Source organism: Mesocricetus auratus, unplaced genomic scaffold (assembly GCF_017639785.1).
Source record: "Mesocricetus auratus isolate SY011 unplaced genomic scaffold, BCM_Maur_2.0 Super-Scaffold_6730, whole genome shotgun sequence".
In the NCBI taxonomy this organism is placed as follows: Eukaryota; Metazoa; Chordata; class Mammalia; order Rodentia; family Cricetidae; genus Mesocricetus; species Mesocricetus auratus.
In genome coordinates, this window is record NW_024429184.1 from 65,707,066 (window position 1) to 65,734,100 (window position 27,035).

Sequence of the window (27,035 nt, forward strand, 5' to 3'; positions counted from 1 at the left end):
AATGCTGGAGACTCCAAGCCCATTGCCCTCAATCCAGCCCTACCACCTTCATGGGTACAAGCATACAGGAGGTAGTTTGCCATTATATTACTAGAAAAAGGACAGATCCTGAAAGAGAGTAGTTAAAACCATCATTCAGAGGAGCAAAACTACTTGAGAAGAGAAGGCTTGTGAGCCACACAGGTGGCAATGGCCACAGACCCTTGAGAGCCAAAGCCTGGTGTCGGTGGTGGGGGTCTCCAGGAAGGCTCTGAGATAGTAGGTGCTGGTACCAGATGCTTAAAAGGAGGCAGATGTTTTCTGCCTTGTTAAGATAGTGATTTGCTCATGTCTTGAATAGGAGGTGGAAGCTGAAAAGATGGCTCACAGGCAAAGAGCACTTGCTGCTCTTGCCAGAAGACTCGGTTTGATTATCAGCATTCCCCTGACAGTTCACAGCTTCCTATATCTCTGGTTTCAGGGGATCCCATACGCTCCTATGGCCTATGTGGGCACCTGCATACACATATATACATAAATATTCAAAAGAACAGGGTTGGGGGGAGTGTTGAGTTTTAAGTTTACTAAAACTGGTCTGTGTATTGTGTTTTGCTTTCCAAAGAGAGACGCAATAGACTTTGATGTTCGAGTTGATACTCAAGACCAAGGAATGTACCGCTTTTTAACATCACAACAGCTTTTTAAGCTACTGGACTGCTTATTAGAGTCACATAGATTTGCAAAAGCATTTAATTCCAACAATGAACAGAGGACTGCTCTGTGGAAAGCAGGTAAGCTATCCCAAGTCTCATAGTGCCACTGAGAACACTCTGACATTATGCTTGTCAGAACTTCCTGAGTTAGCGCCTAAAAGCCAGTTGTAATGAGAATATATAATTTAGCACCCAGGCCTCCTGTCAGCTGAAGCCAAATAACCACCTGAGTGCTTCATCCCCACTCAGTCCCCCTCTGGTAACTGGCTGATTTGTGCTTTCCTCGGATCGGGCTGACTGCCTTTGTGTTGCTAGTTGGCATACTACAAACCCCTTGTTTGAGAGAAACCGTCAGTGCAGGCTCCACATGGGTCTGCTGAGGAGTAGCCATACCTCGGAACCAAAAGGAGCGATTGTGGGTGAGGACATTAGATTTGAATAAAAAATAAACTTTGTATAAATTACACTGACATTTCTATATTTAAGAAATGGCTGTCAGTACCTATTCATAGGTGAGGGTCCTCAGAATATAGCCAGAAAAAGAAGGGGGCTGTTGGCTAGTTTGCATCAACCTCTACATCCAATAGAATGCTGGCTGCTATAACATAGCTTTGTTTATCCTCCTCCCTTTATAGCCCAGAGAGAACAGAAGTGTCCTGCCACTGTCCCACCCCAAAGGCACTGGCTTCTCTGCCCTTTCATGTCTGGCTCACAAACAGCCCCTCCCTGCCTTCCCCTGTGATTATGGAGCCCTGCCCAGCAGAGCTCTGCACCTGCTGTTTTGCCTGCAGGGCTCCAGGTGTGATTCTTTAGTAGTGTTTGCTTTCCCAAGCTGTTTTTCTATCTGTAGGCTCGAGAGCAGTGCTTCCCAACCTTCCTAATGCTGTGACCCTTTAATACAGTTTATATTGTGGTTACCCCAACCATAAAACTACTGTCATTGCTCCTTCTTAACTGCTATGAATTGTGAGGTAAATATGTGACCCCCAGATGACCTATGGGTTGAGAACTGCTGATCTATAGGGTCTGCCTTGTAAGCAACCAGTGCTAACCACAGGCAGAATCTGCTTCCCCACAAGCTGTTTGACCTTTATAAGATGCCTTCCCAGTCTAACTCTAGAAACTTCCCCTTCTACAGGCTTCAAAGGCAAGTCCAAGCCCAACCTTCTAAAACAGGAGACAAGCAGCCTGGCCTGCGGGCTGCGCATTCTCTTCAGGATGTACATGGACGAGAGCAGAGTCAGTGCCTGGGAAGAAGTCCAGCAGAGACTTCTGAAGTAAGGGCATTGTGTGGACTGTGGAAGGGACAGTAGCAGCAGCACGTGGGGTACCTGCAGAACCTTCACAGAGTAGTGTGAAAACTAAGTCACCTTCCAGGCCACTCAGTGCCTCTTCCCCTGCATACGTGGCATTCCCCGTTACACAGGCTGCCCGTGAACTCCTGTTTGCTTCCGGAGCCCGCTGAGGAAATGCTGTTCTGTGCCCACCTGGCAGCCTCTGAGCAGGTCACGTGTGACATACAGGACAAGGGGCATCTTTGTGATTCAGAAACATGATGATAGGTCTTGAGTCCTTCCAGGGCCATAAGATAGGTCTTTCTTAGAAAGCAGTTGTGAAAATGACAGGCTGCCTTATCTGCCTGAACTGTTTTTATCAAAAAAGTATTTGGAGATTTTTTATTATTACTTCTAGGTTTGAGACAGTGTTTCTTTGTTTAGCTCTAACTGTCCTGGAACTCACTCTAGACCATGCTGACCTGGAACTCACAGAGATCCAACTGCTTCCGCTTCCTGAGTGCTAGGATTATTAGTGTCACCATCACCACCCTGCTGGAGTCTTGATTAGTTTCTTTCTGTTTCACTTTGTGATGAGTAAATTTAGCTTCTGCTCAAACTCAAAGTTATTTAGTTCTGGCGCATTGCTCATTCCTGTCCCAAGAGCAGTGACTCAGCACATCTCAGACGTCACTGTCCCAGTCTCCTGTTCTGTGGGCAGAACTAGTCAGATGCAGGAAAAGCGAGCTTCATAGCCAGTGAGGGGAGAGTCAGCCGCACACCTGCTGTCCATCCCACGGGGACTCCAAGTGAGAGAGAAAATGCAAAAGGGGAGGTTTCCTAAACATTTCTCAGGGGAACTGAGAAATGCTTTCTTTTCTTTCTAATCTGAAAGACATGTCTTGGTGCTCCAGTTAATAAAAACGAATAGAATCTGGCCAGCTCAGCAACAGTTAACATTCACTGCCCTCTCTTGTCTTCAGAGTTGTCTGTGAATGCACACAGTAGGTCTCAGTCTGTAAAAGCTAGCCTTCTCTTTTGCAGCGTCTGCAGTGAAGCGCTGAGTTACTTCCTCACTCTCACATCTGAAAGTCACCGTGAAGCCTGGACTAACTTACTTTTATTGTTCCTAACTAAAGTTCTGAAGATCAGTGATAACAGGGTAAGTCTGAGCTTCCTGTCCATCCCTGTCCCTGCAGTTGAGTCACTCAGGGCCTAGGCGACAGGTGCAGACCCTCACTCAGCTTTGTTTTCTAATGAGTTCACTTAGAGGAGGAAATAGAATCCCATCAGACACTTAACTGGTAAGCTCCTCAACATTGAAATGCTCAGTATGACCATTGGAGGTACAAAAACTCCCCCAACTGAAAACAGGTTTCCAGCCTACAGTGTAGCCCTGCCCTGAGCCTGGGCTCCAGGCTGCATCCAGCCTTTTGTGTATTTAGTAGCTCCAGGTGACCAGAGTTAACAATTTAGGCCAGTAAAAATAAAGATAAAAATTATCAAATGTAAATGTATAGATGCATATATTTACATATAAATCATACAAACAAATGTTTTGTTGCAATGTCTTCAAAATTGTACATTTCAGTTTCTTTAAAGCAACTTACAGATTAGGAAATTCGCTTCTATGAGCCATAAATTTCAAATGCTGTTAATTCACCTGATACTTGAAACTTTAAACTAGCATATGAGAGCCTCTGTGTTGTCAGGTGTCTATCTATCCCGAGTCGTGGTCCCTGGGTCCAGACACATCTGCATCTGACCCTGAGCCCGATGAGGCCTGGAGTGGGTGTCCTTCCTCATGGTCTGCTCTCTGGCCACAGTGTCTGGTAGTACTGATTCCCTGTGCCTGGTGCAGTGTGGAAGAGCATGGAGAAGCTATAAGCAAACCTGAATTCAGAGATGAAGAAACTAAAGCAAAAATTAGTCCAAATGTATGACTGGAACTGTAAAAGTGGAATGCCTTGTTGCAGTTGGTATTCTAGAGAAGCGGGGGGGGTGTTAGAATGGGTTATAGGCTGTGGTCGGATGGTCTGATAGTGGCGCTCTATCCACAGAAAGGCATGTGGGCTGTTACCAGAAGGTGTGGCCCAGATTTAGGATGGGTCATCCACCTCAAATGATCCGGCCATTTTGGAATGCCTCATGGGCATGCACAGTTGATTGAGTTTTAGTTGATTCCAGGCGTGGTAAGGCTGGCAGCCAAGATTCACAGTGCTAGGCAGAATCTTCCCTTAAAAACTTGTATTTAAAGATGCAGCTTAATAACTTATATATTATAAAAACTTAGTTTTCCTCCCTATCCTGCTTCTTACTGTTCTATATGCAGGAAAAGCATGTTAATTTATAACTTCTGTCAGATATATAATAGAAAATGTTTTTAAAAACAGTGAAGAATCAAGTTGCCTGGGTTTGTGCCGGTTTTTTGTTTGAATTCCTTTTGGGCTTTCAGTTCTATCATCCATGTTCTTACCACTTGGGCAGACTCACTTCTCTGTGATCACGTTTATATCCAGCTGCTCCAGCTTTTAAAGGCAGTTTAGTTTCTGTGGTTTGTAATATATGAAGTACTAACACATTTATCTCCTCCCTGCAGTTTAAAGCTCATGCATCATTCTACTACCCTCTCTTATGTGAAATTATGCAATTTGACTTGATTCCTGAACTTCGAGCTGTTCTTAGAAGATTTTTCCTACGAATTGGAATCGTTTTTCAGATATCACAACCACCCGAACAGGAACTTGGAATAAACAAGCAGTGATGAGAACTGAATATTTTTCTGTTGGTGTTTACATTCCTCTGCTCTATAACAGGACCCAAGAGCAGAGGTTTCCTACCTGGAAAGTTGTTTCTCTGAATTGCAGTATCTGAGAATTACTGGTAACCATGCTTAAAGCTCTAACTCAGTCCAACACTCCATGTGGTCCCTATAGTAAATAGTCTGGTGGCTTCTCTGTCATGTTGGGCTCATGTTGAGCAGAAAGCCTGTTCAAACAGTGTCAGCTTACCCTCATGGGTCCTTCCTGTCCTCTGAGCAGGGTGAGCCCCACACACTTTTGGCAGGTACGGAAATGAAACTTACCCAAAGAAGTAGAGTTATAAAGATGGAACTTCTGCAAGAAGTACAACTCAGGAGAGCTGTATTTTGAAGGATAAAATGTTTATAATTGGGGGGAAGGGAGAAAATTATTGCTCATGATAAAAGATATTTAGCAACTATGGTATTCTTACTCTGAAGATTTTGCACACTCAGGCTGTCTGAGATACTGGGAATCATCATCTTTCTGTGAAAATGTACAGATGGAGGGCTGTAATATAAAACCTTAAACATACTGTTCCTCCTGCACTGTCTTATTTCTTTATTTTCTTATCTACTTGCTAAATATCCATAATATTTTGTCAAATGCACTAAAACATTTGGGGTGAACTTTTGTCTTTTGGGGGGATGGTCATTGTTGAGGGCTTAATATGAATCTGTTGTGACCAGTGCTTGTCAAGATCACAGCAGGGGGGAACCACCACGGTAGAACACATCCACGCTGACAAGAACTACCTGTGACATACTCCTAGGGCTTTAAAGATGGGCCATAAAGTAGATGATCTTCACAGAGTGAAACTTGAATCACTGCAGAATGAATCTAGGTTGCTGTCACTTTTTCTTTTGGGTGGCGGGGCTTGATGTAGATTTTATTCTATGTACAGAATTTAATGTTGAATATATTAAAATAACAAATCTGGCATGGTTTGAGAGGTTAGATTTACTGGAAATGTATTCATACTGTGAATTGTGCTCTGATGGTTAAAATGCAAAGCTTGTCAAGCATTCCATATTAACAGTGGATGTAGAAAATTTTTTCAGATGGATAAAATGTATATGGTACAGATGTAAAGTTTTCTATGTAAAAATTCTGTACAACTTTCTGTACAATATTGATTCTCATCTGGCATATCTAATCAGGTTATAGGTCAATAAAGTTTTTGAATTATTTCATCAGTGCAGTTAAAACTGTATAACCTACAGCCCTGTTTTCATTTATTTTTTAATTACTTTTTTTAGCTACACACACTTCTTTGAAGTCTATTCATTGGGTCCTTCAGCTTCTTTTCTTAATCCTAGGATATCCAAAAGTATATTTCCTATTCAGCAATAAAGCTACATATTATGAGACTGGAAAAATGCTCCCCTGCCTTTTAGGGTAGTTTGTAATGTAGCATTTTGTAAATGAGTCAGTTCCAGTTATATGATATATTTCAAGAGAGGAAATGTGTTAGTCTTTGCTTCCATATCTCTTTAGACCAGCTAAAATCAAACCAAGCTGAACGTTGTAACTAAAAGTCACTTTGATGTCTCCTGACCTAAGCCATTTCCTACCATTATTGGCACTTGGTTGTTCAATGCTGTAGTATCCACTCCCCAAAGAGGACACAGTCCCCCTTACTGTCACATACTGACAAAAGAAAATTAGTAGAGCAAAATTGAACATAAAAATTACATGTAGCCCAAAACAAGAAAACCAGAAATTTCTTATTTTGGGTAAACTCTTCTGTCTTTATGTGTCATTGATTGATTTTGTCCCTGGAAATTCAAAGCTGGGTTGTCTTCATTGTCATCATGGTGTCACGGTATGAACTGAAGACCCTAAGTTGAATGAGTCTTTTTCTGAAGGATCATTTACTGATCAGCCAAGAGTCTGAGGCAGTGCAGTCGGACAGACCACCACTGCCTCTGTCCTTACTGGGTGGGAACTCTTAGCCTCTAGGAACCTCAATCCTACTTCAAGTAAAGACATTGGCATTGGTAGCTAATAAAAATAAAACTTTATTTGTATCAAGAAATAGTGAAATCAGATAAATTAGTAACTGCGTGAGTCTGTGCTTTTATCAACACAAAATTAAATGGAGGCAGAAAGATGTAACATTTAGTCATGGCTCATAGAGGTAAGATGGTCACAACTCCCTTCACTCCTATGGAATCTATAGATACAACGTCATGAAAATGAGTAGCTTGTTTGAGTCGCTTATTTACATAGCAGCTGGAATAGTCATAGCCACAGCAGGTGTATTCACTATGAACTGTTTCAACACAAAGCTAACAGTGGCAAGGGTGCTAGTAAAAATGTATTCTGTTTCACAGTATTGTCAACACTTTCATTTACCATCTCTTAATGGCAAGCAGAATTTAATGCACATGTGGCATTTGAATCTAGAGTTCATCACCACCCATAGCAAAGTTGCAAAAACAATTCTATACACAATTATGTTATAAATCAATAATCAGGGATTTTTATGTACATTATATATATATAACATCTATCATCATAGGAAAAATATGCTTTATATAGAGATAGAACATAAATAACTAATATTTAGGGGCCATAAGCAAGGCATTCAAGATACCAATTGAACATTCCTTCCACTGTAAAAGGCACTGCTGGGTCCAGAGGGTTTATTTTAAGTTAAGCATGTGCAGCAGACAGGCCCTGCCAAGTGAAAGCACCTGGTTTTCCAGTAACCTGCTGCTGCTCATTCAGCTGCTCTGCCATGAACTGTTTCAGAGTTTCAGAGGTGCCTGGGCGGAGCCAGGGCTCAGTTGCCACAGAGTTGGATCCATCCTCACCCAAGTGTTTCATGATGTCATCAGGGTCAACCAGAGAACTCTCGTCATCTATAGGAGGCAAAAGAGACAAGTTGGGTGGCAGGTGACATACACAGGGTACCTACAGTCCGGATTACAGCTCTGTATCTCTTTACAGAATCATAACCCTTCCTCCATCTTTGGGAGTAGGACCATGCCAAGAAAGGGGATATGTTGGGTATGGGAGAGAAATAAATTGACTCCATGGTACTGGTACCTACAAGAACTCTAAATATGCCAAAGAAGAGTCTACCAGACATTAGAGATTGACTGCAGAAATATAGACTATTAAGAAAAACAGTGGCCATGACACGAGACTTTAATTTAGAGAGTTTGGGGATACTTGTCTAGCCTATGGCACCTACAGGCATGTCGAAAGTCATTCTGAGGAAATTAGTTACATCTGCACTAATCTAAGATGGCCCATAAAGAGGGGACTTGTTCATTAACCACTGTTGATGTTACTAAAATTCTATATATTTGCCTTAATAAATATAAAATAGGAAAAATCTGTCTTCCTACCCTGTGATGTCAATTTCTTTTTCTAAAGAAAAAATGACATCTCCTGGTCTGGGTTAGCTCAGCAAAGGGGTGTGCAATCAGTTAATGAGCAATCAGTCCACATCGTACCAAAAAGCTCCTGTTTGAAAGGACAGTGTTAAAACAAAGTTTAGACATTGAAAAGGTATTAATTCCAAGTCTACTAGTTCTAAAACAAAAGGCAATTCTAGGTACACATTAATGGGAAATGCCTGTGAAGACATCTTCACTACTCCATATTTTACAGGTATGACATGAGAAGTACTAGTCCCTTAATTTACCATGTTTGCTTATTTGGTGGAAAGGTATTTACTATTGGAACACATCACTCCTGAGACTAGAGTGGTTTAAGAATAAGAAAGTTTCAACAACAAAAATACTGCAATGTAACTTAACAGACCAAAGAATTATGTAAACAGGGCACTATACTAAAACAACGCTGGCCTAAACAGCCTGATTTTTTTTTTTAAAGGATGCATTGTGGCACAGGCTACTCTGTTTGAAGCTGCCCTGTGCTTCAGGAAAAGTTTCACCCAACACCACTCATCATAAGAAAATGGGTTTGTTGGCTTAGAATATTAACTGAGAGCTACTTTCTTTCTTCATGGTGCAGGAAGCCAAGTAAAGGTAAAATGTTCTTTGTAATACTACAAACCTAAATCTCCTGGAACTGCTTAAGATCTGCTCTTAAATGGCTCCTTCTAGTGTGAAATCTGCTTTAGAGCTAGCCCCAGGCCCTGAGTTTGCAAGCTACCTATGTTCTTGACCATAAAACTCAAAGAACTTCAGAATTCTCATTCCTTCCAGATGTGCACCAGCCAATAAACATCTGCATGGTACCTGTGTTGGGGGGTTTCTTGTGATGCTCATTCAGTCTCCTCAGTCTGTCTTCATTTCTTGTTCTAAGCTGATGTACATTTACACTGGAGACAGATTTTAAAGAGAGACCATCTGGTGGCATGTGGAGCCGACTATTATCCTATAGTTGAGAGAGAATTTAGAAACACTAACAGTCAGTCAACATAGCTTTACCCTGGACCAATACACAACTGTGAAGAACAAAACTGGAGCCTGTGGATTCTGTCTCCTGTTTTTCAAGTACCAGTGACTGAAGACAAATGCTGGCAGGCGGGATGAGGTTCAGGAAGAAAACTGAACGGAGGCTTAGTGCTCATGTCACTGGCAGGACAGATACACAAAGCAATGGGAGAAATTAATCCTGAAAAGTAAGCCTGCTGGGTTTTTTTTTGTTGTTTTTTTTTTTTTTTATGAAGACCAAAGTGCAGTAGGGAGAGAAAACAGTCTTTTCAATGACTGGTGCTAGACAAATAATGTCCACATGCTAAAGAAGGAATTCAGATTGTATATATATGCAAAACTAGTATATCACATGTAAATCTTTTTTTTTTTTTTTTGGTTTTTTCGAGACAGGGTTTCTCTGTATTGTTTTGGAGGCTATCGGTCCAGCCCAGCCTCGAACTCACAGAGATCCGCCTGCCTCTGCCTCCCGAGTGCTGGGATTAAAGGCGTGCACCACCAACGCCCGACTCACATGTAAATCTTAATGGTTTTATGTTAAACTGGTTTCTTATGTAGTTAAGAACCTCAAAACCCCAAACGATAAAAGGAAACTAGTAATTCTGATCTTATTAAAAGTTAAAGCATCCGTGCTTCAACACCTATCAAGAAGATAAAAAGGGACAATCTTTTTAATAGAAAACATTTGCAAATCTAACATCTGATACTGTATAAAGAAGTCTTATGTTTCACTAATGAAAAAAGTACACACAATTGAAAAATAGACAAAGGGTTTGAATTGATGTACCCACAACTAGCTAGGAAGCACAGGAGATATTCTATGACATGATGAACATTTTAGCTATAAGCAAAATGATGGGTGATAACCACTACTGGGCATGGAGAAGTGGGAAATTCATATGCTGCTATAAATGAAAAATGTTTGGAAATGGTATAAAATGGTGAACTTGTTTCTGGAAAACAGCCAAAAATCCTTCAGAATGTTAAATTCATGCAATGACCAAATAATCCAGTAATTCAGTTAGTTACACACTCAAGAGAAACAGGTAAAACAAAACAAAAATCCACATGAAACCTGTACATGGGTGCTAACATTAATCTTAAGTCATGACAGCAAAAATGTGACACTAACAAGCAAACTGTAGTATCTACATATAATAAAAAGGAATCCAGTATTGTCATCTATAGGATAGATGGCCATTGACAAAGAACAAGAAAGCAGTCACATATGAAATATGCAGAAAGACAACAGACCAAAGCAGATGAGTAGTTACGTGGGGCAGTAGAATTTTGCAGCCCGATAAGGCTAGCCATGTGATTTGTACTAGTTAGCAGACTATTTAGCTCCTGAATATTTGTACATGTCACATAAATGGGAATAATGGGCTTAAGAAGCTGTCCTACCCAAAAGAGGAAGAGCACCATCAAAAAACGGTGTGCTGAAGGCTCCAAAGCCTTTTTATTGACTACACTGTAAAGCTATGGAAAAGAACATGGGTTTGAATCTCAGTCCTCTTACCTATTGACCTTGGGAAACTCACTTGACCTAAATGGAGTTGCAACTATATTATGTTATTTCGAAGCCAACAGGCTTTTGATAAATACTATCATTTGCTTTGTATGGCTTCACTGAAGCCCATAAGTTATATAGGGAATAAGAAAGATAAGGCAGTAAGTTTAACATTTATAGGAACGGATATCTATGACATTTCCAGAGCTACGCATTGCCATCATAAGAGCTACAAGGTCACCATAATAATTGGCAGGACACAGATTCAGACCACATCCGCTTGATTTTCAAAGCAAGTCTCCCCTCCCTGTTTTGTTTTGTAAACTGGACCACATAAGTTGAGACCACATTTAAACTACCTAAGCTGAGAAGATGTGGGAGAGAGCTCATACATACAAAATCGAGTTCTTTCAATTTGTTCCTCCTGCGCTCCCTTGCAGAGGGCAGCTGTGACGGTGGAGGAAAGGCATCCTCTTCAACGGCAGGGTATGTCTCGCCATAAGCGCCTAAACAAAGAAATCGTGAGTTTACTCAGAGTCTGATATCCTTTTCTTTAGTTGCTTTATGGAGATATCTTATGGAGATCACTATACAAATTCAGTGAATTCTTTAGTGAATTTACAGTTGTACAATCATTACTATCTAGAATTTTCATCAAATAGTTCCTTTATGCTGTTCACTGGCAACCACTCCCCAAGCCCTAATGTTCCACATGAATGGAATTCTACAACACAGTCTGTTGTGTCTGTCACTTGGCATGTGTCTGAGGTTTCGTGTATCATTTCATTGCTGAGTCACATGTCATATGGATCCACCACACTTAGCCCGTGTGCTTGTCAGCTGGTGAACACTGCTACCTCGTGGCACTTGAATGACACCACTTGATGAATATCCATGAACATCTCTGTGTGGACATGACTCCTTTGGAACAGAAACTAGGAATTACTGCCAGCTGCTACAGTGACTGCTCAGCATTTTGTGTGGCTGCCAAACTACTTTCAAAAATGGTTGTAACAGCCTGTCACTGCAGGGCAAGCCTATGACCTCAATATTCAAGAGGCAGGAGGATCAAAGTCTGAGGTCTAGTTCAGCTTGGGCTACAAAGTTAAATCCTGTCTTAAAGATCTAAAATAGACATATATTGGACTATATAACACTGATAAATACACTCACCAATAAAAGCACTATCAGATTCCAGTAATGAATTTTTCAAAAAGTCATCATTGTCATCTCTGGGCTAAATTAAAAAAAAATCATGTTAATACCTATATTTTTAGTCTGGAGCAGGAAACTAAGTCACACCAAAAGACAGCGTAGGTTTCCACTCTAATTCCCAACAAAACCACAGAAGACATGACAGGGAGGGTGGCTTCCCTCCTAGCCACCTCATTCCAGTATGCAGACAGCCCCACCAAGAGAAGTCCTGACTCCATCCTACTTGAGACTGACAGTTACTAACTCCTTACTGCCTTCTTGTGCTTGTTGATGAGAACAAGCAAGCCAAGAGTCCAACACTAAGCATGACAAGACTTTAAAGCTTTCCTCCTGTCTTTTGAGTAAATCTGAGAAGTCTGCTTCCTAATTCTTCTGTGCTAGGAACTGGGGCTAAGTTAGTAAGTCTGGAAAGGAGGTAGATGATAGTCCCATGGGAAGCAGGGAAGAGAGGCTACCATATATACAATACCCTCAGCACAGCAACCTCCACAGTAACTCTAACAGACACATGACACACTGTAGGGAATACCACAACTATAGTGGGCTCCCAAATGGGAAGTAATTTAAACTGACATCTCTACAACAACCACTTTGTGTGTTAGGAGCCTACGACTTGCACGTGATTTCTGCACTTTGCTCCAACACTCCAGCAATGAATTCTCTTGTTGCTGATTGACAGTTTTTGTATATTCAACTCTTCATATACTGAACGTGTATCTCCTCTTTGACTGCCACACACTGTTCTATACAATTTAGTTTTGAGGCAGGACAGTCATGAAAACTAAAGCTTCTCATCCAAACCTGCTGTAAGTAATCCAGATTTTTAACCAGAGCCCCAGATAGTAACCCTCATCATCTTTTGCATGGAGTAATGGAGCCATCACACGTGGTAAGATCTACCAATCTGCAGTTTTCCCAAAGAGGCCAAGTGCCTCAGGCCATTCTGTAGGACAGGTAGGTCTGGAGCCCACCTGGGCTCAGAGCTGGGCCTTGCTGGTTGGATGTATGGCCATAGGCAAGATAATGAGCTAAAAAGTGTAATTTAGTGTAAACTTTAGCAACACACAGGAGATGAGTGACGCTCATCAGGTGAAACCAGAGCAGCAGCACTAGACAGAACCTTGGGTGCGCACAGGCCCAGCCAAGCATCATCGTCTGAACTGGGGAAAGGCTAGCAGTATCCTAAGAATCTCTAGCCCAGCGTGTCCCCTGGACCCTTAACCATGTGCTCACCAGCTCAGCTAATATGCCATTCATACTTGCTGTGTCAAACAGCCCGCAATTTTTTCCTTCTTCACCACCTACCAACCCCAAACCTGTCAGCTTACCAAAGAACAGCTATTTTCAGAGCACTTCTCCTGCCACGCCTCAGCCTCCCACAACACATCTGCCTGGACTCTGAAAGGAATCCCTCCTGTCGTGTCCGCTGCTCTCAACACAGTAGTGACAGATGCAAACTATGGAGCCAGGACGGCACTCCAGGCTGCACGCGTCTCCTCACCGGATGTGCGACGGCCCACTCACGCTTGCTCAAGCACCCTTCCTGCAGTTCTGTCCAGTGTGCACGTTCGCTCCCCCAAAGCTGCTGTGTCATACTCAAAGTCCTCCTGTCAACCCTCCCCGGCCTCCTCTGCCTGCTCTCCTTCCCTGCTGCAGCATAGTAATGTGTCCCTCCTCTCAGACAGGATGTGAGCCTTCCAGAGAAAGGGTTTCTGGTATTACTATGCCCTGAGTACAGTTTCTGGTCCACAGAGCACAAACATTTGTTAAAGCTGCCTCATACAATGTCATTTCAGGATAAAGATAAGGGACCAGTCTTGTTTGTCATCTACACCATTAAGTACATGTCTACTACTCTAATTTTAGTGACAGCTAACAACTCAGCAATCAGTATGGGCCAGGCCCCACTGGAAAGAATTTTCACTTCATGTGTCCTCTCACTTAACCCTCACAGTGACATTTATACACACTTTTCCTAGTAGAATGCATACAGAATATGGATGCCCAAAGTATCTCTGTCTTGCAAATATTCTTTATAGTGATCCTCATCAGTAAGTACTGGAAAACTGAGACATAAAAATTAATAATCTGCCCACCTCCCCTAACTTACACAGCTGAAGACACCAGCAAAGCCACAAGGATGTTATTCCTACCCATTACAGTCCATTTTCTCTATATCTTAGCTATATATTTCTAGACATTGCATTTACAATACAAACTGTGTTTTAAAAACAAGTATTACTATTATGGACATGTTCAAAATCTAAATTTGCATTTAACATAGGCCCCAAAATATAACTTAAAAATCTGCATTGGTTTCTTACCATTCGGTGCCTTTTTCCTTTACCATTGGAGATGGTGTCTAAGTCAACTGTAGTCAACAGAAGAACAAGGTAAATGTTTAGAGAAGGTTACAAATAAAAATAAATTTCAGATCTTCTACTACTAGCTCTTACTGACAAATACTTTTCACCTATCACACACCAGAACCATCTTAGAAATGATGCTATTTGTTCATTAAATCTTGTACCCATTCTGGGTAAATGACTCATTAATAAAATCTTTATGAACTTTGATATCTAAGAAAAAATTAACACAGGATCCCCCCCTTTTTTTTTCTTTTTAAACCATCTGTCTTGCTCCCATAGTCTCTGCACAAAGCCACTGAGCTTACTAGGGGGTTGGAGTAAGTTAAACTGGTAGCCAGCGCCAGGTCAGGTAGCACAGGTCATCCGCGGTAAGGCAACCTTCCCATGTTTCTCCAAGCACGGTACACTTGGACCCTCGAGATGCTGTCTTTGGGAGTAAAGGAGTTGCAGTGGTGGCCCACATCCTTTTATCTTTGTGACTTTCCATGGTTAGGCCATATCTTATGGTCATTTCATCAGTGTTTGCTGAGGCAGATGGATATTCACAGTAAGAAGTATCTGTGCCCATCTGGGGCCTATGTTAGTCTTACTGTGCCTAAACTGGTAAGATCCCACAAGAACAGATCATTTGATACTTAAAATTCTGTACCATGAGGAGGGATAATCACTCCCATACAAGTGTTTGTCCAAGTCTTGATCTATGAGCTCACCCTAAAGTGTTAAATCGCATACTCCGGTCACGCCTCCTGAGGTTAGGGGCCTTCCTCAGATTCTGTAAGCCATTATCAGCCTGCCAAGAGGGTCTCAGGTTTCAAAAAACTAACAAGTAAGATCATCTTTCCTGGCCTTGCTTTTGTAAGTCCTTTGCTTTGGCTACTCTCAATAGTGTACAGGCTGGCAAAGCAAATGGGACAATGCTCACTTGGTGTTCAGTAAGGCCCATGGATGCTGTAAGACAACTCGACCCTACCTTTAGGCCCACTTACCGTGTCATTGCTAGTTATACATTCCAGTAGGCTCAGACCCCTTTGCAGTGCTCACACTGTGTTCCAGTAGGCTCAGACCCCTTTGCAGTGCTCACACTGTGTTCCAGTAGGCTCAGGCCCCTTTGCAGTGCTCACCCCATATTCCAGTAGGCTCAGGCCCCTTTGCAGTGCTCACACTGTATTCCAGTAGGCTCAGGCCCCTTTGCAGTGCTCACACTGTATCCCTGTAGGCTCAGACCCCTTTGCAGTGCTCACACTGTATTCCAGTAGGCTCAGGCCCCTTTGCAGTGCTCACACTGTATCCCTGTAGGCTCAGACCCCTTTGCAGTGCTCACATTGTATTCCTATAGTCTCAGACCCCTTTGCAGTGCTCACACTGTATTCCTGTAGGCTCAGACCCCTTTGCAGTGCTCACACTGTATTCCAGTAGGCTCAGACCCCTTTGCAGTGCTCACACTGTATTCCAGTAGGCTCAGGCCCCTTTGCAGTGCTCACACTGTATTTAACTGGCCTCTATTTCTACAGTGTCCTTAGCCACTTGAGAGCAGCAGCCTATCTTGCTGCCCACCACATCATGTTAGTGTAGGTCAGTCTCTGCTCTTCATGGGCATCTTAATACCATTAGACTAGATGTAGATAATATTTAGATAACTGGATAATTACACAAAAACATACAGCCAAATCTGATACTCCCCAGATTTTTGTCTGTTTTGGTTTTCAAGACAGGGTTTCTCTGTGTAGCTTTGGCTTTCCTAGCTAGAACTCACTCTGTAGACCAGGCTGGCCTCAAAATCACAGAGATCCACCTGTCTCTGGCTCCAGAGTGCTGGGACTAAAGGTGTGCGCCACACTGTGAACAAAAGAGCTCCCAACCAGGGGCACATGACCCTTATGAACTAATCAATATATCAAAAGGCTCCCATGGAGCTGCCAGTGCAAGGCCCTGCCGGGGATTAAAATCAATTCGGTAAAAAGCTGAAAAGGCTGGACAGAGTAGCACATGCCCATACTACAGGAAGCAGAGGCAGGATGACTGCTCCAAGTTCAAAGCCAGTCTAGTCTACACAGTGAATTCCAGGCCAGTCAAGAAGGTAGAAACAAGACTGTCTTTTAAAAAAGGCTGATGAGAAGGCTCACCAATTTTACAGGACAAGAGTTGGTTCCTGGCACCTACCTAGAGGCTCCCAACTACCTGTAACTTCAGTTTAAGGGATTGCACACTCCCTTCTGATCTCCGAGGGTACCTTTGCTCATGCGCACATGCCCCCCAAATTACATACATACATACATACATACATACATTCACACATACACACACATGCATATATACACATACATATACATACATACACACACATACATATATACACATACATATACATACATACACACATACATATATACACATACATATACATACATACACACACATACACACATACATACACACACACACACACACACACACACACACACACACACACACACACCCCAGCACCTTGAACGCTACAGAAAGAAGGGCCGTAGCCACCATGAGAAGCGGCAGGGTTTGCACTGTACCTCCCGCACTCTCCTGCATTTTCATTCTATTCAGCCTCTTCTGCTGTTCTCGTAGCAGGGCCTGCTGCTGAATCTCTAAGGTGTGATGATCTCGCGGAGGATCTGGGTACATTAACTTCAGGTCCACTCGTGTTTCTGAATCTGGTGCGAAAATTACATAACTAAGTTAAACCTTGTTTTCAACTGAGATCTAGACACAAAAATCTGTACACAAATTAACTATAAAATACAGAAGTAAGCAAGATGTTCTTAAGAAAATGAACAGATTAACTGTGGTTTTTAATTAAACAAGGAATGCAATTAAGTCAAACTTCTGCCTGTAGTCACAGCAGGAAGACTGCTACCAGTTCAAGGTCACTTGGGCTACACAGAGAGTTCTAGGCCAGCGTGGAAAAAAAAAGGGGGGGGGGGGGCTAAAATAAACTATCAAGTCATGAAAAGGTACTGAGGAGATCTGAGTGTGTTACTGAGTGACAGGCACCAATCTGAGAAAGTAGACTCCAACTGTATTGATTATGACACTCTGCGTAAAATAAACTGGAAACTTAAAGGAACACAGGGAAGGGTTTAGCCAAGGACTCTTAGGGCTGTGAAAGTACTCCACATGATCCTACAATGTGAGTATAGCTTATCATACAGCTACCCAAGGTGAGGGCATACACATCAAACATAAGCCCTAGTGCAAAACAAACCATGAACTTTGAGAGATAATGGTATGTCCATCCAGGCTGAGCAGTCCTAACACTGTGCGCCTCGGGGGCGCAGGCGCTTGTAATGCGGAAGGCTGTACATGGGCAGAGGCGGGGCATATGGAAACTCTGGACCTTGCTGGGGTAAAGCTCACTGGCACAGCACTTTACGGTCATCAGCATTAAAAAAACAATTAGTAACAACCTTCACTGTAAATCAGAACCTCAGTCAAAGGATATTACAACAGACATAAAATTAAAGAATACAAAATTGATGTTCTTTAATGAAAAGCTTTACATAAACTTGAAAGTATCACAAGGGGGCCAGAAGAACAAGCTTGTGTGATGGGATTCTACCAGCCGTACCCCAAGATGTCACCTAGAGCCTAGCAAATATGACACCCCACTCTCACCTCTCTCTTTGAGTTCATTGAAGTCATGAATATTCTGAAAAGTAGTAGCATCCAAGCCTTTTGGTGACGGTCTTCGGACAGGAGCTTGTACCCGATGTCTAGCCATGTCAAATATGTCCATGGGATTCCTTTCTCTCTTCCTGTACATGACAAATTGTGATCAATGATTTTATGGGTAGGAAACAAACACACATTCAATTCACTGTAAAAGCAACTTGGCTTCTTTTACACGGTTACCACATAAATTGTAACAGCTCTGCTCTATTGATCACCTATGCTAAAACCTGAAGACTTGATAAGAGCACGGTGTCACCTGCCTGCAATCCTAGCATTCTGGAGTTCAAGGCCAACCACATAATTTCAAATCACCTTGAGCTACATGAGACCCTGTCTCAAAAAAAAAACAAAAATCAGACATGTACTTTTTAGCAATTTGATTTTAATGCCATTATTTATAAAAAATCTGTCCGTTTTAATAATGTTGTGAGGAAGAAAAGAAAAAGAAATGTGAAGTAACACACACAGCAAGTCTGTGACATGACTTGGGTGTCAGTAAAGCTTACCTCCCTCTCAGTCTAAAGTAGAAACTGCACACAGAGCAGGAAGGCTCTGCTCCATCCCTAGGAACTGTCCCGGGACTCTACAGACACCTCCCGACACCCTGATAGTTACAGTAGTTAAGTAGTTCTGCTAAGGCTTGACTGTTGTCATTCACCCAAAGGAAATGGTAGAGAATGGAAACTCTAATTCTGAAAATAAAACCAGACACCAGCCAGTGCTTCCTTCAACACCGTGTACGCACTTCCTTCTCCTGTATCTCCCTCTCCCTCCACCTTTGTGATCCAGGGCCCTCTCGTGTATCCCTGGCTGGCCCAAAACCCACCATCCATAAAAGACCTGCCTGCCCTCCCTCCCAGCGCTGGGATTAAAGGTGTGTGCCACCAAAGTCAGCATCCATCCTCTTTATAAAAAGAACCTAAGATGCAGTCATAAGCAATTTAACAGGACAACCTTGAGTTCTCTCGTGGGTTTCCTTTCCTCTCAGGGAACTTTTAGAAGGGTCACAGCATGGCCCTGTCAAAGCTGGCTCTGATCTCTACCACACAGCTAGGATAGTAGGATAAAGGAGTCCTGTCTGCAGAGACTGACCGCTGACTGGCATTTCAAGACTGTGCAAGAAGGCTGGGAATGTTGCAGGTCCAGAGGCTAACCACTTTCTCTTGGGCTAAGTCTGGCCCCATGGAACAGTCACTGCTTGCCTCCCTCCATGCTGGAACATCTTGCAACAATAGATAAAAACTTTTTGCAACCTATTAACTTAGCAGAACACTAGCTTCTGTCAACCCAAGAATCCCATCAGATAGCATCTTAGGTCTGTAAAACAGCTCCCCCATCCTGCTGTGCTCACCTCCCTGATGTAGTCATGAATGCTTTGTAAATTTACTTTGATGCATGACGTTCTTTGTTCTGTAAAAGTATAAATATGTCATGAAGCTGCTTCCGCATAGGAACAAGGAGTTTAGGATAACTAAATCTGTGCTCCAAGGTCATAACTGCTCCAGAATAAACAATCTCTTAGTCCCTTTAAGATGAGAGCTGGGGTTTTTCATGGATGACATCAAATCCATAAACACTTATTAAAACAATTAAAAGAAACTGCTAGGAGGCTTTTACATTGGGTCCCTATCAGTTTCCTAATACTAGTAAGTAAATAAGATGATTTATTTACAATTAGGTTATTAGATTTCATTTGCATGTGATCTGTATCATATCTGTTCTATGCCTGCCACATGGGGAGCTTGATAATGCAGTAAAATAAGAAATTCTTTTTATGAAACTGTTCTATGAAATTAAAATGAAGAACCAAACATTACATGTCTCTATGATACATATTAAAAATTCTATCAGTAAGTTTTAACAAATTCTTGTTGAATTTCTCATAATTCCAATTTCTAAGTTAGAATTCAGAGTTCACAAAGACTTAACCCATATCTGCCTGTCTTTGCTATGCAAGGAAGTATACTAGATTTAGTGAATTACGAGTAAACCACAGCCACTTTCTGGTGGAGCTACCGTACAATGCTGGAATCATGTGGTGAAGGTTAGTATCACCAACAATATCAGGTGCTTTGTACAGTCTTGATGGTATGTCCCGGGAGAACAGCACCCCACCCAGCTCTTCACAAATGTTCTTCACCCAGTCTAGTCACAGGGAACTCATGCACACTCAAACTGAGGAGCACAAACAGTCATGAAAACAGGCTGAAAAAAGTCCCAGACAGAGAAGACTGAGAGTCATGACAACTAAACACAGTGCTGAAACTTGTATGAGACACCCAAACAGAAGCAGGACATTAAGAAAGAAATCCAGAAAGTGTGGATTTAAATAACAGTAACATTTCAATGTCGTTGTGTAATAATTTCCTCCAAAAAGGGAGGCTCCTTAAGTAGGAAGGTAAACAACTCAAAATATCTCCAGGAAGTTCCTGAGACTGACCAGATTCACTAGGGCCCTCCCTGCCAGAGTAAACAATGAAAACCAAGAGTCTTCAGATGAGGGAATCCAGGTACAAAGAAGACACTCCACATAAACTGAGGGACAAAAAAAGACTGCCTAGAAGGAGCCGAGCTGCCTGGAAGAGGTTTAGATTAACTGAGGCACCTGGAAAGGACACACTCCAACATGCTGAGCTGCCTGCAGGCAGCTGCAATGTGCTCCAGGTTCCCAGCTTTCTGATGCCGGTTCCCATGCTGGGCTAAGCTTTGGTGATGCAGCTGTCTTTGAGGCAGTTCTGCTCCTATAAGTAATCCCAATAAAAATCACTGGTTCACCAAGTTTGATTTTCGTGGCATCTGTACTTTGGTCTGTCGTGGGCTCCCTATCTGGGGTGAATAGACATGCGTGTTGTGTCTCCTCAGGAAACATTTTGTCACACAACAAATGTCAGCCTCAAACATATGCTTGTAGTGTTAAGGTATTAATGATGCAGAAAGCAAGGTGGGTGAATACCTAGCTGCATGTTTGATGTTCCCAGATTTCCTATCAGATTAGCCCCAAAAAGAAAGCTTATCTCTAAAGGAAAGTGTGTGCTGTACAATAGCCCAGAAATAATCTTCAAGCTTCCAGAAGACTAACCTACAATGCAGGAGCTTCCTTCAGGGAAGCCGAGTCCTCTACCAGTAACAACAGCTATGTTTTGCTAGGAAATAAGTATCCAACAAAAAAAGAAAAGTTGAAGGAAAATATAAAAATAATCACAAACTACTATCATATGCATAATCATCCTGACCTTAGAATTTTCCATTCCCATGCCATTATTTCCCCCAGGAAACTAGCTCTAGCTTTCAGAAGGGGGGGTAGGGCGCCACTCTAAGATTCACCCTTCACATTCCAGAAAGATGCAGATAGCAGCACCTGAGCGGGATCTCCTCATCACTGTCCAGGTGCAGCAGCCGTCCCTGCAAACGCCTCTCTTCACTGCGCAGCTGCTTCCTCATTTCTGATAACTCCATAATTACATTTTTTTTCTCCTCTGCAAATTCCCATTGAGACGTTAAAAGAAATTGAAGAACAAAAGATTAATTACGAAAACACAATGTCACTTATCATAAAGGTAAAATGCTCAGAGAAATTTTATGAAAGATATTTGTGTGTTTTAAATATATAGACATATATACATCATAATGAACATCATTAAGACCCACCATCAAAATATTGATAAAAACAGAAAGATACAAAGGCCATAACAAGTTTGCACTCTGGCCGGGCGGTGGTGGCGCATGCCTTTAATCCCAGCACTCGGGAGGCAGAGGCAGGCGGATCTCTGTGAGTTCGAGGCCAGGCTGGACCGTTAGCCTCCAAAACAATACAGAGAAACCCTGTCTCATAAAAAAAAGTTTGCACTCTGAGGGCTGACTGTTGGGGTGGACTGTACAAATTACACATGATAAAAACAACTAAAGCCACAAACATAAAACCCAAAAATGCCGGTGAAAAGCTACTGAAAGTCTCGTGTGTGCAGTGTACAGTGTGTACATGCAATTTGTGCAGGATGCCATGGGAACGGGTACACATAGCACTTTTCCCCACCATTTTTGCAGTTGTCCACAGCTCTGTAATTATTCTGAGATGACTGAAAAGCACACAGCCTCGAGATTCTAGGCGTACTATCTACCTTCTGCACGAAGTTGGTTCTTCCTTGCAGGTACTGGGGGAGACTGTGCCCTGGACACGGAGCTTTCCTATGAACAACAATGACAGACATGGTCAGCGTTCCTTCTTTGTGTGTAACCCTCCCTGCTGTTCAAACACTGAATTTCCTCAAATTTGTGTCCTCAACCCTTTTGACTTCCCCCCTATATACTTACCCTGCACAATCACATTAATTTAGTAATCACCAATATGTTAATTGCTTCCCAAACTACAAATTTAGTCCAAAATGCCTTCCTCAGCCATAACTCAACTTTCAATCTCCAACTTGTATTATCATCACCAGGGCCCAGAAAATTAGCCTCGCCCCTCCCACACCAAAATATTTCCTGAAGTTGTTAACCCTGCTCAGTTCCCTGTGTCACTTTTGTGTCACCGCCCTTGTTTTAAGTCCTCAGTCTCACATCAGGACTTGCATAAAAGCATCCTGTCTGTCTTCACTGCCCATGAGAACATTACACAAGGACAAGTACCCACGCCATTCTACTTAGACGTTACAAGGATCCCAATGCAATTCCTATCACAGAACGTATGAATCACTCTCAGAAGTAGAATCCAAGAATATGTTTTTCTCACACGTGTATGCTTGCTCTAGTAGTTCACACTGCTGCAACCCACTTGCCCATGGAGAAGTCAAAGCCTGTAACTCCTCCATCCCTTCCCCAACACCCTGCACAGGGTCTCCACTCCCTGCTGCCTTTGCACAAAGGCCACATCAGACCAGGCCAAGGCAAACTACAGAACATTCTCCACATGGTTTGCCCTACCTTCTACAGCTTGCAGACACACTGTGTTTTATAGCTAATTCCTGCTGGTTGCTCAAGCATCAACTTAAAGGCCAACTTTCCCGACTTGCTTTTGACTGTAGATCAGTCTAAAACATAAGGGACTCCACAAATATAACCACAGTTAGTTAGAAACTCCGCAAGTATAACCACAGCTAGTTAGAAACTCCACAAGTATAACCACAGCTAGTTAGAGACTCCACAAGTATAACCACAGCTAGTTAGAGACTCCACAAGTATAACCACAGCTAGTTAGAAACTCCACAAGTATAACCACAGTTAGTTAGAAACTCCGCAAGTATAACCACAGCTAGTTAGAAACTCCACAAGTATAACCACAGCTAGTTAGAGACTCCACAAGTATAACCACAGCTAGTTAGATAGACTCCACAAGTATAACCACAGCTAGTTAGAAACTCCACAAGTATAACCACAGTTAGTTAGAAACTCCGCAAGTATAACCACAGCTAGTTAGAAACTCCACAAGTATAACCACAGCTAGTTAGAGACTCCACAAGTATAACCACAGCTAGTTAGACTCCACAAGTATAACCACAGCTAGTTACAGACTCCACAAGTATAACCACAGCTAGTTACAGACTCCACAAGTATAACCACAGCTAGTTAGATAGACTCCACAAGTATAACCACAGCTAGTTACAGACTCCACAAGTATAACCACAGCTAGTTACAGACTCCACAAGTATAACCACAGCTAGTTAGAGACTCCACAAGTATAACCACAGCTAGTTAGAGACTCCACAAGTATAACCACAGCTAGTTAGAGACTCCACAAGTATAACCACAGCTAGTTAGAAACTCCGCAAGTATAACCACAGCTAGTTAGAAACTCCACAAGTATAACCACAGCTAGTTAGAGACTCCCCAAATATAACCACAGCTAGAGACTCCACAAGTATAACCACAGCTAGTTAGAGACTCCCCAAGTATAACCACAGCTAGTTAGAGACTCCGCAAGTATAACCACAGCTAGTTAGAGACTCCACAAGTATAACCACAGCTAGTTAGAAACTCCACAAGTATAACCACAGCTAGTTAGAGACTCTACAAGTATAACCACAGCTAGAGACTCCACAGTATAACCACAGCTAGTTAGATAGACTCCACAAGTATAACCACAGCTAGTTAGATAGACTCCACAAGTATAACCACAGCTAGTTAGAGACTCCACAAGTATAACCACAGCTAGTTAGAGACTCCACAAGTATAACCACAGCTAGTTAGAAACTCCGCAAGTATAACCACAGCTAGTTAGAAACTCCACAAGTATAACCACAGCTAGTTAGAGACTCCACAAATATAACCACAGCTAGAGACTCCACAAGTATAACCACAGCTAGTTAGAGACTCTACAAGTATAACCACAGCTAGTTAGAGACTCCACAAGTATAACCACAGCTAGTTAGAGACTCTCCAAGTATAACCACAGCTAGTTAGAGACTCCACAAGTATAACCACAGCTAGTTAGATAGACTCCACAAGTACAACCACAGCCAGTTAGAGACTCCACCAGTATCGCTACAGCCGGTTAGAGACTCCACCAGTATTGCTACAGCTGGTTAGAGACTCCACCAGTACAGCTACAGCTAGCTAGAACATATTTTTTTCCACGACTTTCTTAGTGGGGTACAGTAGCAAACAACTTTAATCCCAGCACTCAGGAGCAGAGGCAAGCCTCTGTGAGTTGGGGGCCAGCTTAGTCTATATAGCAAATTCCAGGACAGCCAGGGCTATAGAATGCAACCCTGTGTCAAAACAAACAAATGAAAACAACAACAAAATAAGCAAAAGGACTTTCTTAAGGAGCTGAGACAATACCATTTGCTTTAACTGACTATGGCTCATTAATTATGACTTAATTCTGACTATAAGACTAAAGCTCCAGGGCACCAAGTGCTATCAACTACAACTCTAGCAACAGGTAAACTAATGCACACAGTAGGAAATTTGATAAAGTGCTCCATCCCTAAGAAAAAGTATATACATGAATGAAGGAACTTATGATGGTGTCGACTGAAGGAGGTCTTTGGAGTTTGCTTGCAATTTTGTTCTGAAGAGCAGGGACTACAGGAGAAGGCTGTCTTAAATGCTGCAAAAAAAAAAAACTTTCTGTACATACATATGCACATACAAACTACATATTCAATAGTGGAGACCACTTAAGAAGTTCAGAACATTATTGCTTTTAATAAAACATTCTTTATAAAAGTCAGGTTATTTTAGTTGTGTAGGCTCCAATTAGGTGTCTGGAGAGAGCCTTGTCTAATAATTGTGACTCATGATTCCTGTTCCCACTCTTAATATCAGCCCTGTGCATCACAAATAGGGACTCCAAAAGCAGGCTCTGGTGAATTACATTTAATTTCCAATATAATCCATAAAACAAAGAATGCAAGCCCAATGTTTTTGTTAGGATATTTATTGGCCAGTCACCTGTCGAGGTGCTGAGTAACCAGAGCCCACGGCCCATGTGGTTCTGGTCTACAGACTGCATTTTAAGCAGCACAGTTAAACACAGGGCCACAACAAGACTGAAAATGGCTAAAATTAGGCCCAGAATTCCAGCTGTGACAGCACCTCACAAACGAAGGTCAATACAGTGTCGGCACTGGGTGGAAAGGCCAGGGAAGGCAGCAGCCCTCCTCTCTCTCCCTTCCCAGCACGAGCTCTGGGCCTGGCACGTCTCCCTCTGACACATACCTTCGTTTCATCTCCAATCATATTTTCTCTCTCATAATAGTGCTGAAGTTGCAAGTTATGTTTTTCTTCCTCTTCTTTCTTCTTCCTTTCTGCTTCTTTTCGCCTCTCTTCAGCTAACCGAATGAGTTCTTCATTCTTTAGCCTTTGCTTTAAAAATTTGAAAAGACATACTTCTTGCATAAATTTGAAGTACAGTTAAAAATGTATTACTTTATTTGTCTAAAAGTAAAAATTGAATATATAAAAGATAACGGTGTCCTACAAAATGAAGATACCATCTACTTAATAAAGTAGCAGACATCTTTTACTAGTTGAATGTTAAACAATTTGTCTCTTTCTTAAATTAGTAATCAATCCCAATAAAATAACGCACAATGATTTTAACAATGGGGCACTTTAAAGATGGATTTCAGGGTAGCAGCCCTCTCATGCAATAATGAAAACTTCTCAAGTCAACGTAATGTAAACGCTTCCCTTGCACGCACCTCCTCCTCCTTCTCCCTCCTCCTCTCCTGCTCCTCCTCGTACTCCTGCTGAATCCTTGCCCTCTGCTCCGCAAGCCGCTTTTCTTCCTTCTCTTCTGCAACTCTCAGTCTCTCACGCTCTGCCTCTTCTCTTTGCTTCTTCTCCTCGATCTGAAGAATGAGGATGAGTCAGTATTCTGCCAAACTACTGACAAGCTAGAGTTTCACTTTTTCTGGATTCTTACAGACTCAAAAATGTGGGTGTCCTGTATTTTACTAGGAAGGACACGATACTTCTAAAATCTGCTAGTCAATTGGCATGTCTGCTTAATATGGACTGTGTGAGCCTAAGGAGTGGACTTCTCCTTAACTTTCTCATCCAACATTTAAGTTCACTTCTCACCAAGAAATAAAATGAAGCAATGTGAAGAGCAGATTGGCTCTTTCTGTATGAAAGGTGCTGAGCAAACCTCTATGGCTACATTATTCTATGGTCACCACTGTATTTCAGTGAGCTTGAACTTGGAGACAATTCCCACACAAGAGCTGAGTGTCATAGACTTTTTTATGAAAGAACATTCCCTCACAATGCTCTCTTCTCTCCTGTAAGGTTAAGAACCGAAATCTCAGTGTTGGGAGCAGCTCAGGAGTAAAGCCTGTGCCCAGCACGCACAGGGCCTGGCTCTGCCCAGGTATTTGCAGAGGATGTAGACAGACACAGGAGCCAGCATGACATTTACCCTGGCCACTCCCCCGAGAACACAGGGAGAACAGGCTACAGAAGAACATCAGACCTGGATGGAAGGAAGCCCTAGGAAACGGTCCATATCCTCTATGGATGAGGCAGCAAGGATGGTAGAATGAGTTTAAAACAAACAAACAACAAAACAGCTAAATTTTCTGGAGTTGAAAGAAAAGGTCTCATTCTGAG

At 42.2% G+C, this 27,035-nt stretch overlaps 2 protein-coding genes across 17 annotated transcripts in view; one reads left to right on the plus strand and one right to left on the minus strand.

The window, feature by feature from the left end:
* Arfgef1 (ADP ribosylation factor guanine nucleotide exchange factor 1) overlaps positions 1 to 5,960 on the plus strand; it is a 102,548-nt gene extending 96,588 nt beyond the window's left edge. For both annotated transcript variants that reach the window (XM_005066752.4, XM_013110958.3), the window contains 4 exons: positions 602 to 770; positions 1,831 to 1,969; positions 3,011 to 3,128; positions 4,566 to 5,960. In XM_005066752.4, coding sequence (XP_005066809.1) covers positions 602 to 770; positions 1,831 to 1,969; positions 3,011 to 3,128; positions 4,566 to 4,730 — 591 coding nt within the window. In that variant the 3' untranslated portion in view covers positions 4,731 to 5,960. The remainder of the gene's footprint in view (positions 1 to 601; positions 771 to 1,830; positions 1,970 to 3,010; positions 3,129 to 4,565) is intronic.
* An 808-nt stretch (positions 5,961 to 6,768) lies between these two features.
* Cspp1 (centrosome and spindle pole associated protein 1) overlaps positions 6,769 to 27,035 on the minus strand; it is a 96,593-nt gene continuing 76,326 nt past the window's right edge. For 14 of the 15 annotated variants that reach the window (XM_040741443.1, XM_040741451.1, XM_040741448.1 and 11 more), the window contains 12 exons: positions 26,126 to 26,275; positions 25,641 to 25,787; positions 24,925 to 25,029; positions 22,100 to 22,166; positions 21,340 to 21,457; positions 17,925 to 18,064; positions 16,823 to 16,963; positions 14,232 to 14,278; positions 11,866 to 11,929; positions 11,089 to 11,198; positions 8,985 to 9,123; positions 6,769 to 7,634 (listed from right to left, as the gene is read on the minus strand). In XM_040741443.1, the coding sequence (XP_040597377.1) occupies positions 7,426 to 7,634; positions 8,985 to 9,123; positions 11,089 to 11,198; positions 11,866 to 11,929; positions 14,232 to 14,278; positions 16,823 to 16,963; positions 17,925 to 18,064; positions 21,340 to 21,457; positions 22,100 to 22,166; positions 24,925 to 25,029; positions 25,641 to 25,787; positions 26,126 to 26,275 (1,437 nt within the window). In that variant the 3' untranslated portion in view covers positions 6,769 to 7,425. Of the gene's footprint in view, positions 7,635 to 8,126; positions 8,245 to 8,984; positions 9,124 to 11,088; positions 11,199 to 11,865; positions 11,930 to 14,231; positions 14,279 to 16,822; positions 16,964 to 17,924; positions 18,065 to 21,339; positions 21,458 to 22,099; positions 22,167 to 24,924; positions 25,030 to 25,640; positions 25,788 to 26,125; positions 26,276 to 27,035 lie in introns of all 15 variants that reach the window. The other variant, XR_005875638.1, reaches the window with a different exon arrangement.